Source organism: Durio zibethinus, chromosome 14, assembly GCF_047325235.1.
Source record: "Durio zibethinus cultivar Kanyao isolate XHJ-2024 chromosome 14, ASM4732523v1, whole genome shotgun sequence".
In the NCBI taxonomy this organism is placed as follows: domain Eukaryota; kingdom Viridiplantae; phylum Streptophyta; class Magnoliopsida; order Malvales; family Malvaceae; genus Durio; species Durio zibethinus.
In genome coordinates, this window is record NC_143175.1 from 4,736,442 (window position 1) to 4,755,495 (window position 19,054).

The 19,054-nt window shown below is 28.0% G+C and overlaps 1 protein-coding gene and 1 pseudogene across 1 annotated transcript; one reads left to right on the forward strand and one right to left on the reverse strand.

Annotated features, from left to right (window-relative positions):
• The first annotated feature begins 1,001 nt into the window (after window positions 1–1,001).
• LOC149514979 (uncharacterized) lies at window positions 1,002–2,054 on the forward strand. Its single transcript, XM_089742951.1, has 4 exons — window positions 1,002–1,057; window positions 1,105–1,387; window positions 1,481–1,557; window positions 1,715–2,054. The coding sequence occupies exons 1-4, from the start codon at window positions 1,002–1,004 to the stop codon at window positions 2,052–2,054; spliced, it is 756 nt and encodes a 251-aa protein (XP_089599077.1).
• A 1,227-nt stretch (window positions 2,055–3,281) lies between these two features.
• Window positions 3,282–13,578, reverse strand: LOC149514980 (arginine decarboxylase 2-like; annotated as a pseudogene).
• Window positions 13,579–19,054: the final 5,476 nt, after the last annotated feature.

Here is a 19,054-nt window from a genome sequence, read left to right on the forward strand (position 1 = left end):
AAAAAAAGGGTTTTTGAGGAAAAGTTGAAAGTCTCAATTTTCCTTGAAAATCAAAATTTCTAAAAAATATTTTTAGGGAAAAGTTGAAAGTATCAATTTTCCTTGGAAATCAAAGTTTCAAAAACAAATATTTTTGAGGAAAAGTTGAAAGTATCAATTTTCCTTAAAAATAAATTTCAAAAAAAGGGTTTTTGAGGAAAAGTTGAAAGTATTAATTTTCCTTGGAAATCAAAGTTTCAAAAAAATATTTTTGAGAAAAAATTGAAAGTATCAATTTTCCTTAAAAATAAATTTCCAAAAAATATTTTTGGGGAAAAGTTGAAAGTATCAATTTTCCTTAAAAATAAATTTCCAAAAAATATTTTTAGGGAAAAGTTGAAAGTATCAATTTTCCTTGGAAATCAAGGTTTCAAAAAATATATATTTATTGAGAAAAGTTGAAAGTATCAATTTTCCCCACACAAGAACAATCATTCTCTCCTTCCTTTCTATTTTGATTTTGATTTTGATTTTTCTTTAACCAATCCGACGACGGAGCCTCTGCAAGTGAAACAATAGTTTTTCTGGCATACTCTCGAGGTGAGGGAATTTTCTCAATTTTCTGCTAAAAGTATTAGAGTCAATTGAGAATAATTTCCAACAATTAATTACTTGATAAAATTTTAAGGCTTTTTTTGGATAACTCAAAATTATGTTGATACCGTCTTTTGATGGGCATTGTGAGGGTGCTATAACTTTCCTCACGTGTAACCGAACTCCCAAACTCTGTTCTGGTTAGCAGACCCGAACCTATTCTTTTAGGGACCCTTAAGCTTAGGGACAGATTATTTAGGTGGCCAATCGCACTTAGGTAAAAAAGATTGGTGGCGACTCCCTAAAAGTCAATGTGTAGCGATAGATCCCCGGATCTAGACGTTATGACAAGAGTTTTTATAATTATAATTATAATTATTACATTTTATAATAAATTGTGCAAAAAAAAAAGAAAATTCACGACCGCGATGATCACAATGACCGCAATGATTTTTGTTATATCCGAAAACATGATAAACGCGACGCAATTGAAAACATGATTGAGACCGCTATTTAAATCCCTGGTATTAGGGTGGCTGAAGCAGGAACGACTATATCACTCTTGCAATTTACGGATGATATGGTCATTTTTATGGAAGGTGGTGAAGACAGGGAACGGAATATAAAAAGTATTCTGAGGAGCTTTGAGCTAATTTCGGGTTTAAGAATAAATTATGCCAAAACAAAAGTTTATCCGATTGGAGTGAAAGATTCAGAGGCGCAGCAAGTAGCAAATATATTGCAATGTGGAAATAGCTTTATCCCTTTTCAGTACTTAGGGATTCCATTAGGAGCAAATCCAAGAAATGTACAGGTTTGGGAACCGATGGTATAAAAAATAAAAGATCGGCTAGCAATGTGGCAGAGGAAGTATTTGCCTTTTACAAGGAGAGTAACTCTAATTAAGTCGGTGCTGAATACACTACTGTTGTACTATTTATCTATATTTAAAGCACCAAAGAGAGTTATTGGTAAGTTGGAAAGGTTGAAGAGCACTTTTTTTTTTGGGTGGTGGAAATGAAACAAGAAAGATGGCAAAAGTGAAGTGGTCGAAGGTGTGCAAACAAAGGAGATATGGAGGATTGGGGATTTCGAGCATAGTAAGAACATAGCAATTAATGTTAAGCAAATGGTGGTGGAGGTATGGGGTTAAAAGAGAGGCTTTATCGAGACAATTAATTGAAAAGAAATATGGGAGAGGAGCAATACAGTGGATCCCGAATGATGGTATGCAAGATAGAATGTCCTATATCCTGAAGAACATAGTGAACATGAATAAAGTGGAAGGTGCAAGAAATCTATTAGGTATCGAAGGGGATAGATGGATTGTAGGTGATGGGTCTAATATCTTATTCTGGTTGGACAAATGGGTGGGAGATAGGCCATTAAAGGATAAATTCCCTAGGCTATTTGTGTTAGCAGTAGAAAAGGAATGTAAGATAGGGGATGTCTGGGATAAGATAAGGGGGAATGGAATCTAGGTTTAAAGGTCGCAGTTTGAACAGGAGAAAGGCCTCATGGTAAGCTTGATGGAAACGGTAAAACAAGTGCTGATGAGACCAAATACAGTTGACGGCCTGGTATGGGAAGCAGATCGAAAAGCCAAGTCCTCGGTCAAGTAGTGCGTAACCTTTCTGGATGGCGACCAGTGTGCTGCAGAGCAACAAGTATGGCTCAAAAATATTTGAAAGTTTAAAGTGCCTCCAAAAGTTCAAAACTTACTATGGCTGGTTGTTTTAAACTCTATTCCTTCTAAAAGCTTCCTAAGAGCTAGAGGGGTGAATTTAAGGGATGAGCAGTGCTTGTGCCATTGGTGTGAAAGGGTAGAGGAGGATTGTGTTCAGATTTATTATTGTGTCAGTTCTCTTGGATTGTGTTCATAAACCAGGACCGACAGAATGTAGAGGAGTATTAAGGGATGATAAAGGCAATATAAGGAGATTGTTTTATGGTCCCCTAGGATTTCGTGAGGCAATGTGGGCTGAGATATTGGCAATCAAAACAGCTTTGGAAATTTTTTGTACATCTCCATGAAGGGAGCAGTAAGTTTTGATCATAGAGTCAAATTCAAAAGAGGCTGTTTACGCTGTTCTAAATAGGAACGACAGACCATGGGAGCTGTGGAAAGAGTTGGAGGAGATTGATCAATTAAAAGAAAAATAGGACAAGTGGATTTTGTGCATGTTCTTAGGGAGGCTAATGCTTTTGCAGATTTGCTGGCTAAAATGGGAGTGGAATCAACTACTTTTTTTTATGCTTGGTTATAGGAGAATAAATATGTATACTGGTAGAATTCAATTAGTTTACAGGTGTTGGAATTGGCGGAAGCTGGATTGTTGTTAGTCTGATATAAAGACCTTTAATCCCTATCAATAAAATATGGTTGATTGAGCAAAAAAAAAAAAATTATCTTATTTCTTTTTATTTATTTATAAGAAGATCATAATTTATTTATTTTAAAATATGGTCATAAGACATCATGATATTTTGAGAAATTTAAAATATAATAGAATTTTGAATTTGAAAAATGGTAGAACAAGTTAATAAATAAACCGATAAATAGTTTGTTATTTTATTCATCTAACAAACAAAAAATTATTGTAGATTACATTTTTTAGTACTTGTTTTTGTCTATTTTTATAAATAACAACATTAAATCAAAATTCAGCTTAATTATGTCACATCCTACCTTAATAAATAAAATTTTGTTAAAGGACATTACACTGCAATAATAATTAATTAAGAATATCATTAATCATTATATTTCATAATTCAACTATGTAAATTGATAACAATTACTTAAATGATATATATGGTTAAAAATATTATAAAAAAAGAATGATACTAAAAATATGCCTTTGATAGTATTTTTTTAGTTTCTTAATAAAAGTTATCTATTATATATAGGAATATCATCTTGAACGTATAAACAACTAAATATAATTTTTTTATTAATTAGGTTATTATTTTAATTTTCAAAATATATTCTTTTTATGTTAATATTGATTTTTTAATATTTTTTTACGTTTATTCTTATCTTAAATTACCTTAAAATTTTTCATAATTCTTTTTTAAGATATTACGATATTTTTATTTCATTTTATGCCATTAATATAAATTTTATTATTTTTCTCATTTATTTTTGTTAATAAATATTTTTGAATTTTTTCCATTTTAAAATATTAATTCTTTAAGACTTTAACGTTGTTTTTTTTTTTTTATCAATTCAAAAGTCATAAATAACTAAGGGGTATAAAACTATTATGATTTAAGGATTAAAATCCTCGTTAATTTAATCTATACTAATTTTATAATGTTATGGAATGAATAGATTTCATGAATTATAAGACAATAAATTAACTTATTTTATAATATTATTAAAGTTAAATAAAATAATCAAACGTATAAAAATATGACATTAATCATTTTTAGATTTATCCGTAGATCATATTGGTCGTCAAGCTTACGAGTAAAGCTGTATCTGATTGAATCCAAAAAAAAATCAAACATGTAAAAATAAAAAATAATTTTTATTTAAATTTAATTTTAAAATATATTTAAATCATTTAAATATTAATATGAAAATAATTTTTTATTTTTTTATTTTTTAAAAATAGTAATCAAATCTATTTAGCTAAATGAGGAGACTGTGTTTGACTTGATTAAGGTGTAATTGAGTTGAGTTGAATCGATATAATGCGAAGCTCAAGCCAGAACTCAACTTGAAACTCATTGCTCGAAACTCGACTCGAACTCAATCGAATTTTGATTTTCAAGTTCAAGCTCAACTCGAGATAAAATCAAATTATTCAAACTCGTTTAATTAAGTCCATTTAATAAAAATATATATTCGATTCTTATACTCAATTTGAAGCTCAATTATATGTTTAAAATTGAGTTTGGACTCAAATCGATATATATATATATATAAGGGTAAAATAATAATAATTTAATTAAAATAATAAAATTATTAAAATTTAAAAGTTCAATTAGGTTTATGAGCTATTTGAGCTGGACATTAAGATGCTCAAACTCGGCTCACTCAATAAATTAAGCTATTCAAGCTCAACTTGACAATGATTAAGCTAAATTCAAGTTTTATCCGAACCAAATCTGAGTAGCTTACAAGTGTTAATGTATCATTTACATCCCTAGACCTAACTATGATAAATCAAACCTATGTAGCTAAATGGATAGGATGATAAATAAATTTTTTTTTTTTTGAGGGGATGTTTAGTTTGTGAAATCTAGAATTTTGGTTGAAAAATAATTTTTCCCAAATCATTTTACTTGATAGATTTCGAGTAATGGAAGATTTTGACATTTGGTTCAGTGCAAAGGAATGTAAGATTTTGAAATTTGATTTATAAAATCTAATAATACTAAATGAATTCTTTTACTATATTATTTTGGAGGACACATAAATAACATGTGACATTTTTAAAATCATATAAATAATTTATTTAACATTTTTATAATAAATTTATTTATTTAACTTGCAAGCAATTTAATTAAATTAGTTTATATATTTTATAAGTGTAGTATACTTTATTTACTTATTAATTATTTATATATAAATATAACATATAATTATTATACTTTTATTTATTTCATGTAAATTTTAAAATTTTTATTTATTTAACATTAAAAAACAAGACGGTTGAAAGCACCTAATGTAATATTAAAGAATAAAACACGACCATTACTTATTTCAATTCAAACATTATTTATTAATAAAAAGACGTGATTGTATATTTCTTTCGATTGTCTTCTTATATTACTAATAGGCGAAGTTTTTCCAATTATCGTCCTCTTACATCACCGTAGCCCTAAAATTAGATTAAAAGCAAGTTTTCTTTCAATCAACGCAAAGAAAATATAATCCTTATCATTAAAGCAATTGCAAATTAAAAGAGCTTCTGGATATCCTTTAAAATATAAATAACTCTTTGCCAGAAGGAGCTCAGACTTGGAACAAAGTTCCCAGCCAAATTGAAAAGAGAATACGAATCACACTATATCTTCCGCAATAAACCTGTCTTGGTTACTTTTCACAGGATAAACACCGTGGTAATGAGACCTATAGTTCCAAGAGCTGACGGCAGACTTGAAAGCAGATTAGGGACTCAGGCGGTTCTTCAAAACATCAAGTAGGCGAATTATTAGAGGAAGTTGTAATCCAAGGCCTCCTGGCAACTTGTTGCCCGAAACTTTTCACCACCTTTAGCAAATCAACCTCCTCGTGAGTTGATGAAGTGTTCAGGCTATTCGAACGGACAGAAATATTGCCAGAAGAGTTAACTGAGAAGTATGAAGCTTTCCATTTCTCAATCTTGTAAAAGAAGAGGAGAGAGATGGAGTTTGGCTTGGTTTGATACCTAATACTATATAAACGCCATCATTTATTATCTGCTTAAAACAGGAAGACATAATATATTTATGAAAATAATATCGCTACGGTTGTTATAACACAACGTTTATATGTTATAAGCATGGTTGATTATGATATTAGAGGACATTTGATTTTTCAATTGTCATGTATTTTGTAATTAGATGATGACATTAAATATATGAAATATTGGCTATTGAACCAAAAATTTTTTATCAATTGAAAATGAATATTATGTAAAAGTTTGTTTCATTTCAAATAATTACAAAGTTACTGAAATAATATACATATGTTAAATAAAATCAAATTATTTATAAAAATTCAATTAAAAAATAAACTAAATTAATTGAATTAATTTTGATTTTGTATAAAATGATTTCTTTTCATGTGCAATATTAGGTGTCAAATATTTGGGTTTCGAATGTGTTTACACATGTCAGATTGCATATTAGTTTATAATGCAATTTTTATAATATTAAAGGGTATGATGGACCTTAAATATCAATTATTGAAAATAAAAGAGTGACAAATTTTGTAATCCATTAGGAATTTTTAAAAAACGTCCGGAAGATAAAGGTTTTTAATTTCAGATTATATTCACCATTTTTTATGCTGTTGGAAATATTAAAAAATTTCAAAAAATCATTTTCCACAAACCAAACAAGAGAATTGCTTTATGAAAAATAAGATTCTTAGAAAATATTAGATTTTGCAAACAAAATGCGCTCTAAAAGATATTTAAATTTTTTCTTTTTTTACATTAAAAAGGTAGCAAGGAAAAAATGTGATTTATTTCAACGTTTATGGTTTTTTTTTTTTTTTTTTCATTTGTTTTGGATTTAGGTTTATGTTTTGAAATTACTGGTTGCAATTCAATTTTGCCTCTTGTCAAACTTTTATTAAAAAAAAAAAAGAAATCAGATTTAACCAATTGAAATATTTTGGATAGTTTTTATTTATTTATCTATAATGAGTTAGGATTTTTTATTTGTGATTAAATCATATCAAATTACCGTGATAACACTCACGAAACCAAATCTGTATGAACTCTGTCATGACAAGTTCAATTGATATTTTTAGAAAAACACAAGTCAAATGAAACAACAATAGGGGGTTTGGGTCTGGAAAAAAAATCGGATTTTGGTCCGTGAACTCGATAAAATTTAAAATTTTAAATTGAGACCTAGACAAATTTGATGTCTACAAAAATGAAATTAAAATTCAAACCCACATTCTACAATAATTTTTGTTTTTATAATACAATCAAATTAATATCCTCAAGTTTTATTTAAATTTAATCGCTCACATCATGTATTCAAAATTTTAATTTTGAAATATTTTCAATAAGGATCAAACATTGGTTGACAAAAAATTCTTCTTACTAACTAAACTAACCTTTGTGAGTTGTTATTACAATTTGAAAATAATGTTGTCTTATTTCTTTCTTATAATTTTAATATTACTATTGAAATGGGTTTCATGAATTAAAAGACATGAACTTATTCGATCATATTAACTAAAAACTAAATTAAAATTTAAATCCCACATTTTATCAAATAAATCATTATTTTGTAGTTTTATCTACAGGTAAAAATTAATTTCTTGGCTTCAATAATTATGAGTACTAGACAGTTTGTATTCATCTTATCTCATGCCAAGGTCAATTGATATTTTTGGAAAAAAAGTAAGAAGTACAATGTAAATAAGTCTCTTATGGCCCTTTCAAGCTTTAGCACTTGGAAGCAGAACTCTTGAGAAATACCTTTTTATTTTTTATTTTTTATAAATATGCAAGTCAAAGAGAAATGAGAAATAGTTAAGTGTGAATCGTGCAAATAAACCAGATTTTTTTTTAGATTACGTGTGTAATGAAATTTTACAATTAGAATCAAGTACTTTAATAAATTTTAAAATAAAATTGAACTATACTAGTATATGAAGAGATTTAAATTAGGGATTTCAAAGTTTCTAGAAGTGCTTTTCAATTGAAACAAAATCTTATATACCAATGGAAAGATTATTAACTATTAATAATTAATAATAAAAGAAAAGTATAGTTGGAAGTTGGTGAAAATGAGAAAAGAAACACTCCATTATTTTTATCTTTTCCAGCAAAGGTAGACATGGGAAAAAATGAACTAGTTTGATTTTTTTTTTCCCTTCCTAGTTGTATGAATTGGTGTGGATCGGTGGAGTGATGGACGCGTCATAGATTGTGATAAACCCGTCATAGATTTTACAACATCTCATTTTATCTGAATATTTTTCTTTGATTTGTTGACTTAGTTATCTTTTTGTGTAGGTCAATTAAAGTTTTTTATTTCGTTTTGTTAAATTAGTCTTTTTTTTTTTTTTGCTAATTAATTGAAGTTTTGAATAACTGATTGTAGTTGGTGATTAAAATTGTTTTGGACTTTCAACCCGATCACATATTTAGGAAAAAAATTTTAAATTCATTCAAAATAAAAATTTTAAAAATTACAAAATTTTAAAATTTAAAATTTAAAATATGGAGAAAGAAGGGGATGTCCAAACCTGAGCTTACTTCCGTCTAGTCCTCCCTACGCCATTCTCGGACTACTTCTCCTTTCAAGGAAAGAGGTTATAAATATTGAAATTTTAATTTTAGATTTATTAAATGCTATTTTTTAGTTGATATTATATAAATAAATAGAATTAAACTCTAGGTTTCAAAAATCATTTTCTCTAATGTTAGGTTAACATTTGTTCAGATAATATTTTAATATTTTATTTATTTTAATTTTTAAGTTAAAATTATTAAAATTTCAATTATAGATTTGAAGGTTAATTTTTTATTCTTAGATAAGTAGTGAAAATCTCTATAAACACCTTATTTTATTTAGGATCTTTTAAAATATTTTTAAAAAAATTTAGGATTAATTCAAATTGAATAATTTCTTTTAAGGCTAATTAATTTAATAATTTTTAATCCGGGTTAGAAAATAGACTTGATTTTCATATTCTTGATCTAACTTTAATTATTTTGAGTTGAAAGTTCAATATTTACTTTTATATCTCGAATGATCAATTGAGTCTCGAGATTTGCTATCGGGATTTTGAATTGCTACCGGACCTTCAAATCTACTTGCACATTATGACAAGTAGATATTTGATCATGAACCTCTAAGGGTTGATACTTTTATCATTATATTATTTGATTTTGTGATATTATCCACTTGCAATTATGTGTTAAATCTCACAACATTCAGCAAATTTGCTATCGGGATTTTGAATTGCTACCGGACCTTCAAATCTACTTGCACATTATGACAAGTAGATATTTGATCATGAACCTCTAAGGGTTGATACTTTTATCATTATATTATTTGATTTTGTGATATTATCCACTTGCAATTATGTGTTAAATCTCACAACATTCAGCAAATTTTCTAAATTATTGCAAGTGATAAATAATTTGGGAAATTGCTAAAAGCATTTGAAGGATAATCTCAAGATTATTTTAGCAATGGGTGGGGATGTTAATAGGTAGGGTATGGGGAGGGTAGAGAATTCTACATCCTTATCTTCAGATTTTTATAGTATATATATATATATATATATATATATATATATATATATATATCCTTGTACCTATACCAATGAATATTTTAAATTTATCCACATCTCTATCTCCGCATGTATTTAATTAGTATGAATAATTTTCATACCCATAACTTAAAAAAAAATAAAAATAAAAATTATTTTTTTAATATTTTTATCTTATATATTTAGGTAATTTTTATAAATATATATTAATATATATTTTAAAAATAAAATATATTAATTTTAATTAATCTAAAATAATAATTTATTTATTTACTGAAAATTTTATTTATTAAATATATATATATATAGATATATATGTAGGGCATGGAATAAGATGGTTAATATATTACTCGTCCTTATCCCCTTATTCGATAAAAATTTAAATTATCCCTATCCCCATACCCATAATTAGACCTAACAATTTTACACATGACACAATAACACGATACAAAAATGACACCAATAAAACTATGTATGAGTTTATTGTAATCGTATTTCGTGTTTTAATTGTGTCGATACGATTAAGACATGATATTATTTGTGTCATATTCGTATCAAACAGTAATTATACACTTAAGATATAATATTGTTTATAACATGAAAAATTTAAAAATTATTTTAATTTATTTAAAAAAAATTAATAATCGTATTTATCATATCATTTTGGTGTTTAAATAGATTATAAATATTTAAATTTTAAATTTTTTTGTTTAAATACTAATTTAAATGATTTTTTTGTTTAAATAAAGGATTAATAATGTCTAATCGTGTTATTCATATATAATCGTGTTAATCATGTCATATCTTGTCATATTATTTGAGTAATTAATCATGTCTAATTGTGTTATTCATATATAGTTGTGTTAATCGTATTGTGTTGTGTTAGTTCGATATAAATTAATTTTAAATATATTGTTTATGTCATATAACGTGTAACATATATAATAAACATGTCATTCATGTATTCGTGTCATATTCATATCAAGATTATTCATGTTATGTCTTAAATTGTGTCTAAAATGAAACACGATACGATAACATGAATTGCTAGGTCTACCCATAATATAATACTCATAATAAAAATTTTTTTTATATACACATAATATAATTTTTTTTTTAAGTAAATGATTAAGGATCATTCTTAAGGTTGAAAAAAATATCTCATGCCTAATTAGTACTATAATTTTTTAATGGCTGTCGTGGTGATATAAATAGCATTTTCATGTATAATCATATTTCCAAATCCAAACTTTATTTTGTGGATGAAAATTTGTATTTTTTAATAAATTTTAATTAGAAATGTTCATAAATTGGGTCAAACTATGTATTGAATCAAAAGTTTACATATTTGCGCAAACTCAATCCGATCTTACAATTACAACCTTAATTCAGCTTAACTCATTTTATAACGGAACAGCCCAAACTCTTCTAGACTCATCCAAAAAAAATTGAAAAAACACTGTATTTTGATTTTTTTTCTTTAATATTTTTTGTCTTAATATATATATTAATTCTAAGGTTTATACTAAAATATTATATATTTTTTCTTGTATAACTTATAATATTTTTTGGTTCGAGCTCACCCTAAACACGAATAACATAAAATATTTTTTAATGTTTATATTAAAATGTTATATATATATTTATTTTTATATAATATAATTTATATAATATATATAAATATAAAAATAATAAATATTATATAATTGTCCAAAGCTGGACTCCAATCTTAAATGTTAGAGCAAAGCCTAAAGTTTTTTTAATAAATCTCATCTTTTTATTTAAATCTATTTAACGAATTTAATATTTTGTTTAAACTCTTTCACAAATGGGATAAACTTTCATATTTGAAAGTGTAATTTAATTCTCAAACAAATTTAGGCTTAATTAATTTTAAAATTTTATTAAAATAAATGATTAATTAATTAATTTATATATATATATATATATATATTACGAAGAGTTCATTTTCATCCCGCAGCCGGATTCTTTGACAAAACTGACATATTGAAAATATAATTGCATGATTTTCTCTTTCGTAAGAGACGGACAAAGATATTTGGATCCCACTTACTAGCAACTGATAAGTTCTGTGTAATAATTAAAGTCAAGTCAAGAAAAAGAAAGCAAAGTCTTCGTCAGAGTTGGAATATTGAAAAAAAAGGCAAATGTTAGGTTTGAGACTGGAATTTTTTTTATGTCATTCTTTTTTTTTTTTTGGAATTTCGTTGCCTTAAAGTAAAGAGTAAAACAAGATTATGCTAATTATATACTCAAGTTATTTTACATTTATTATGCATTTTTAACATCAAAATTACGTAGCTTTATCCGACATTTTCCTACCTTCCCCCCCCCCAAAAAAAAAGGTCCTAGTTTTTGTTCATAAATTGCAATTCATCTACAAACAAGTTTATCTAATATATTAAACAATTTAGCGTAAAAAAGTTCACGTAAGGAACAAAATGTTAAACAAGATTTCAATGTCATAAAATCCCTTGAAACTATTATTATTTGCAATTAAAATGTACCTACATTAATGAGACATGATGAATACGAGACAAGTATGTCAGAGAAATGACAATTGATCCATGTAATTCCCCAAAGTTTCTTTAATAAACCAATTCCATAAAATTAGATGTTGAATTAATCTCATTGAAGAGTGTTTACATTAACATTGGGACCAAAATTGGAATCCTAACACTTAGGCTGTGTATTCAACCAGTAAAAATTTGGCTTGCAGCTCTTGCACCTTAAAATGGGAAAAAAGAATGACTGTGAAACCCCAAAAAAATAAATAAATAAATAAAAGAAACGGGTAAAAGTCGCATTAGTTAGCATAATTAATTACAACTTTCAAGAAAGCAGCCACTACGTGGGGAAAATGAATTTGTTTGAAATTTATGAATTTGGTGTGGAGTAATTGACCAGGAAACTTTTCTTTTATTAATTTCAAAGATCTTGAAAACTTTTTCCTTTTGATTACAAAAATGTTAAATTTTGGAATTGTTACTAGTCCTACTCGTGGAAGGAATTATCATATCCTACCTAAAATTTGACTTCAATGTTTCAATAGTGTAATGAACAAGAATCAATTGAAAGTCAATGACGATCTTAACGTTCAATTTTCTAGGAGTCAAATTAATGTTTTATAATAATTTTTATGAAAATATTAAATTTATTAATAATAAAAAAATATTTAAATATATAACAATAAAACTTGCAATTATAAATATGTTAATATATAAATATATTTAACAAAATAGATATATTAAATAATTGATTTCACAATTTCTAGTTATAAATCATTAACCATATTCTTAATAAAAATAAAATCTTTATTTTTTTATAGTATTAATACATTATTTTATCATATTTAATATTTAAAGTATTAAAGTGAAAAAATCACAAAAATATATTTTTAAATAAAAATTAAATTTTAAAATAATAAAATAAAGACTTTGATACGATAAATTAAAACCTTCTAATTTTTTACATGGTATTTTTACATTGTGAAAAATGAAAAGATATTTAAACTAATCGTATTAATTATTTTAACATGTAACAATTTTTCAATAAAATAAGTGTGTAATAGTAAAACAATTGGTTGAAAAAAAAATACAATTGAATATTTATCACATCGGTTTTAGTTATTATAATACTTGTATATATATTAAACTTAAATTTATATGTTTGTAAAAATATAGTGTTAAACAAATATATTCATATTAAATTGAAAATAATTTATAATAAGCAAACACAAATTAAAAAATTATAATTTTTTAAAATTAAGAGTTGTAATATTTAGATATAAATAATTTTTGTAACTATATATTCAATATAAATACATAAAGTAAATAATTATACATATCAACACAATAAACTTGAGTTTGAGGGGATCAAACTTATTTTTTTAATTAAAAAATACAAAATTATTATAAAAATTCACTTATATATAATATTCTCTTTTTTTTTGGGGGGGTGAAGGGGCCATTAACCTCATTAGAGGATCCGCCATTGTTGAAAATTACATTGAAATAAGAAAATACCATGGCTTCTCTTGTGAAGTCCAAGTACATATATTTATATTAAATTTGTCATTACTATATGGGTCAATATTAAATTTTATAACTACACTTTAATTTTGTTGAATTTTTCACTATCAATTATGTAGACACCCCATTTTGTCCGGGATTCTTTGTCAATTAAAGCTCAGTTGTGAGGATTTTTATTCATTTTTTATTTTAAATTTTTTATTTCATATTTATCATTTTTATTTTTATTTTATGATTTATTTTCTTTTCCTTTCTTTTGATTATCTGATTAATTAAAAAAAAAAAGGGCTGAAAGCTTGGTGATTGTGATGATTGTTATCTAGATGCTAATCTTTAGCATTGGATGACTAATTGGAATTGAATTGAAATTCTATCAGCATGGGTCTACATTTCAACAATATACAAGCTGGAAAGCAAAGGGGGGGGGGGAGAAAAAAAAAAGATAGAGGAGGAATCTGAATAAGAGGAGGAGTCCGAATAGGAGAGAAAAAAAAAGGGGGGGAAAGCCCCCATCTCCACCAGTCCTCAAGGCCTCTCTTTGGTGGGCGATCTCCCCTCCCATGAAGTGCTTAAAGACCAAGACATCGCATTTGTCAATCGTGACGTGCCTGTGACTGCCCTCTGAGCAAACGGCAGATGTGACATAGCTTGGAACCTCGGGTTGAGCTGTTGAAATGGAGAAGCTAGCTAGACAGCCCGTGTGTGACCATGTAAAGGCGAAATCATTGAAGCAGGATCTTAAGAGGGAAAAGGAATTCTGGAGATGTCAGTCTCGGGTTCAGCGGCTTCAAGCTGGTGATAAAAAGACAAGTTCTTTCCCATGCTTTGTGTGTTCAGAGGCAAAGGCATAATCAAGTCAGGGATTGGTTTTTATGACAGTGGTATGTGGAAAGAGGATCATGAGGGTATTCGGGGTGTCATACATGACTCTTTTTTCCACCATTTTCACTTCCTACAGTCCATAAAATATTACAGAAGCAGTGAGTGGTATATCTCGGGTATTACACCCACAATGAATGATGATCCCGTCCAGGATCATGGTCTATCGCAAATTCAAAATCCTGGGGGCATCCCGTTAGATCGAGGTGCTGGAGGCACCCTCTCGAGCCAAAACAAAGTTACCCAACGAAGGAGATCACGAATGCTTGCTGGTCAAACATTAGCGGCTAACCCCTATGGTCCTGAGTGCAGGATGTTAAGAAAGCAAGGCTGGATCGCCTGTCAATGGCCAGCCTTGGCACCAAGTTCGGGTACGTCATCTCGGAAATAATGGAGACTTTGGGGTCTGCCCAATATTTCTGATTTTCTCCCAGCCCTGGCAACCAAGCCGATGAGAAAAGAGAGCAGATGGTACACTTGATAGAAGCCTCGACAGAAGCTATTTTCTGGGACAGCATCGCATTCTTCAGAGCAACTCCAGCAGATGGCTTTCCATTCTGACAATAGTTCTCAAGGTCAAGTTTCCACAGTGCCCTTTGGTCATACACTGTCAGCGTCAGTGACAAACCATAGCGAATGTTGAGCTTTTAGAGATCAAAAATAATAAAAATGAAGAGCAATAAGGGGCCACTGACGTACTCAGAACCTAGAATGATCGTACAGTGTAAAGGAACCAAAACAGTGAAGAAAGTTCACAGATTCCTTTCTGGATCTACGCTGTTGGAGGATGGTTGGTGAGAAACCGACCATAAATAGGAGATGAGTAGGTCGAAGGGAGGTTCATGGTGAATTTTCAGCATCAACGGTGGGCGACTGTTGCCGCATGCAGAGGCGACAGTGTTGGAGCTTCGTTGATTTCTGGAAGAACCGATTGGTGTATATTTGTGGGAATGAAGGTTGTTGATGGGAATTTTACAGACCAGAAACGACAGCCTACTCAGTAGCAGCAGAATTTTCATGCGACTGGAGCTGCACCAAACACGGGATTGCCTCGATTTGAGCAGTCATATGCTCAAGGCACAGGTCCTGCCTGGAATGGTCAATTGGTTCTACAACAGCAGCCTTCTTCACCTGTCTATGGTGCTCAGAGAAGTGGCTTGCTACCACCACCACTCTGGGAAGTACAGGCGTCAAACTCTAGCCCAGTTGCAGGTGCTCAATATCCTCAATCAATGGTTACTCAAGTTAGTGTAACACATGGCCAACCTCAAGGACCTCAACATATGAGAAGTGATCAGATGGTGGGTATGTACATTCAGCCAATCACAACCAGTCATTTGTCAGCAATTAATAACAAGGCTGTTCAGGGAAACCGGTTTGCTGGTTTTCATCCTCAATCAGTTCTAGGAGCACAGTATATGGACATACTTTCACAGCAAATGACTTCTATGTATCCGCAACAAATGTATGGCAACCAAATGGGAGTATATGGTTATGTTCAGCAACACTTCAAGCCATCATTTCCTTCGTGGAAAATAAGGGAAATCGTGTCAAGTTGGTGAAGTCAATGGATAATCTAGTGGAGCCACGTCGAATTCCTCAAGGTAAGATAATCTTTTTTTTGGTATTTTATTTATTTACTTTTTTTTGTGTGTTAGTTATTTTGAGGAGTATTATTTTTATTTTTATTTTTTGTAAAAAAATAAATTTTCAAAAAAAAAAAAGATTTTTGAAGAAAAGTTGAAAGTATCAATTTTCCTTGAGAATCAAAATTTTCGAAAAATATTTTTAGGGAAAAGTTGAAAGTATCAATTTTCCTTGGAAATCAATGTTTCAAAAAAAATATATTTTTGAGGAAAAGTTGAAAGTATCAATTTTTCTTAAAAATAAATTTTTAAAAAAATATTTTTGAGGAAAAGTTGAAAGTATCAATTTTCCTTAAAAATAAATTTTCAAAAAATATTTTCGGGGAAAAGTTGAAAGTATCAATTTTCCTTACGCAAGAGCAATCATTCTTTCCTTCCTTCCTATTTTGATTTTGATTTTGATTTTTCTTTAACTAATCCGACGACGGAGCCTCTGCAAGTGAAACAGTAGTTTTTCTTGCATACTCTTGAGGTGAGGAAATTTTTTCAATTTTCTGCTAAAAGTATTAGAGTCAATTGAGAAAAATTTTCAATAATTAATTACTTGGTAAAATTTTAAGGCTTTTAGATAACACAAATTTCAGCTGGTACCATCTTTTGATGGGCGTTGTGAGGGTGCTATAACCTTCCTCACACGTAACCGAACTCCCGAACCTTGTTCTGGTTAGTAGACCTGAACCTATTCTTTTAGGGATCCTTAAACTTAGGTGTTCCCTGAAAGGACAGATTTTTTAGGTGGCCAATTGCACCTAGATAAAAAAAGATTGATGGAGACTCCCTAAAAATCAATGTCTAGCGATAGATCCCCGGATCTAGACATTATGACAAATTATATTGAATTTTGGACGTATCTATAAAATATATAAAAATTATCTTCAATTGATTTTAACGATGACAGCACAATAATGTAAATCAAAACGATTTAAGAATGATTTTTGTCTTTTTCTTTTTTTCCAAAAACTTCTTAGTAGCATTCCGTTTTCCAATTCTTTCTTCAAATCTCTCTCACTCCCAAGTAAAAATCCAAGCTTTAGAAGAACAATCCACACTTCTGTTATTTGTCTTTCACTTTATCAAACCCTAAAGGTATTTCTTTTCTTTTCTTCCTTTCCCTTTGTTTTTCTTGGCTTTTATTTGTCTGGGTTTCTTACTCTTTTATTTTACCTAATACTTCTTCTCTATTTATGTATCTCTTTTACGCATATTATATACTTTGTGTTTTTTCTTTTGTTTACTAAAATTTATTGGATTTAGTTTGCTAAGAAAGTTTTTATTGTAAAATATAACGAAAATCATGAAAATTTGCCATTTGCGTAAACATGATATTTCACAAAATATTTTAATGTCACGGGTTGTTGTTCAAAAATCAACAAAACTGGAAGTACAACAACAAAATTTATCATTTGTATTAACGAAATTCTATAAATTAAAAGCTATAAGGGTAAAAAAAATTTTGATCAAAAATTTAATAATCATTCAAGGTATTATCATTTTATTGCAATCAATTAAGTCATTTATTTTTATTAATTGAATCCTTATTAGACAAAAATTGGTTAACTATCAACATAAATTTTCATCTAGTCAAAGGCTTATTGAGGGTGACAATATATGTTTAGGGGCTCAATGGATCTAAAATAAAAAAAAATTTCAGAACTTGACTAATTACAATAAAATGTAAGGAACTTAAATAATTATTAAATTTTTATCTAAGGATTTTTTTTTACTATTTTGCCTAAATTAAATTGATATTAAAGTGACTAATTTCAATAAAATCAAAGTCCTTAAGGATTGTTTGGTTCTTTTTTTTTCTTTCTTTCGTTTTAAGTTTTTTTTTTAACAACAATAGAAAACATGTTTGGTAACGTTTTTTGAAAACAAAAAACGAAAATAAAATTTCCAAAATTTTTGGAAGCAATAATTTTTGTTTTCGTTGTTTTGCAAACATGTATCCGTTTCTGACATTGTTCATACGTACATAAAATTAATAGTTTTTTTATGTTAACATAATATTATATATTTTCATAATAAACATTATAAATATAATTAATTAATTTTTAAGTAAAATAATATAAATAATAATTTAAAAATGTTTAATTAAAATTTTAATAATTCAGAAGCAACGTACAATATTAAATACTAAACAACTAATTTTATTAAACAATTTCATACTTCAAAAACTGCAACGTGTTATACCATGTTATCTCAGAAACTGCCATATGTTACGAAACATCAGCTTTCAAGCGCAAACTCAGACATTTTCATTATTGTTTTCAAGAGTTAGTTATGTAATATTCTTTAATATTAAATAATTATGTAATCAAACATAACATTAAAAATTATTATACTGTAGTTAGAATAATACATAGGATTACTATATGATTATAATATAATTCTTTTCTTAATCAGTTAGAGTTCTTAGTATATAAATAGTATATCTTTCTATAATATTTTTAATACATAATTTTTTCTTTTCTAACGGTCCTTTTCTTTTATTATAAATTTTAATATATTATGCTATGTGTGATCTAAGATTGAAATATTAAAAAAAAAAAAAGAAGCAAAAGTCTAGGTCGGGATGGGATTTTTTTTTTTTAATTTCATTTCTTGCTTTGGGGTTTTGTTTCCTTAAAATTACTAAAATAACGAGTTCAAATGAATCGTACTAGGACCTGGTTAGATATAAATATTGTCGTAACAGTTTTGGGATCGTCAGACGTAAAACGAATTTTTTAAAATCGAAAAAAATAAATAAAAAGTGAGAGTCATCATCAATCTTTGTTAGGTTGTGATTGGCCACCCAAAAGTTTATCTTTTTAATAAAACTATAAAAACGAGTTTAAAGTTTATCAAAAAGATAAATTTCGATCTACGAAAAATTAGGTTGGGCCCGGGAGTCGGTTGCGTGTGAGGAAGGATTAGCACCCCTCACAACGCCCATAAATTGGTAC

Bases quoted from the DNA above. Each gene is read 5' to 3' on its own strand.
- LOC149514979 (XM_089742951.1), top strand. From the start codon at position 1,002: ATGATCACAATGACCGCAATGATTTTTGTTATATCCGAAAACATGATA. The intron at 1,388-1,480 runs GTTTGGGAACCG...ACTCTAATTAAG, and splicing joins CAAATCCAAGAAATGTACAG to TCGGTGCTGAATACACTACT. The intron at 1,558-1,714 runs GTTGAAGAGCAC...ATGGTGGTGGAG, and splicing joins GTTATTGGTAAGTTGGAAAG to GTATGGGGTTAAAAGAGAGG.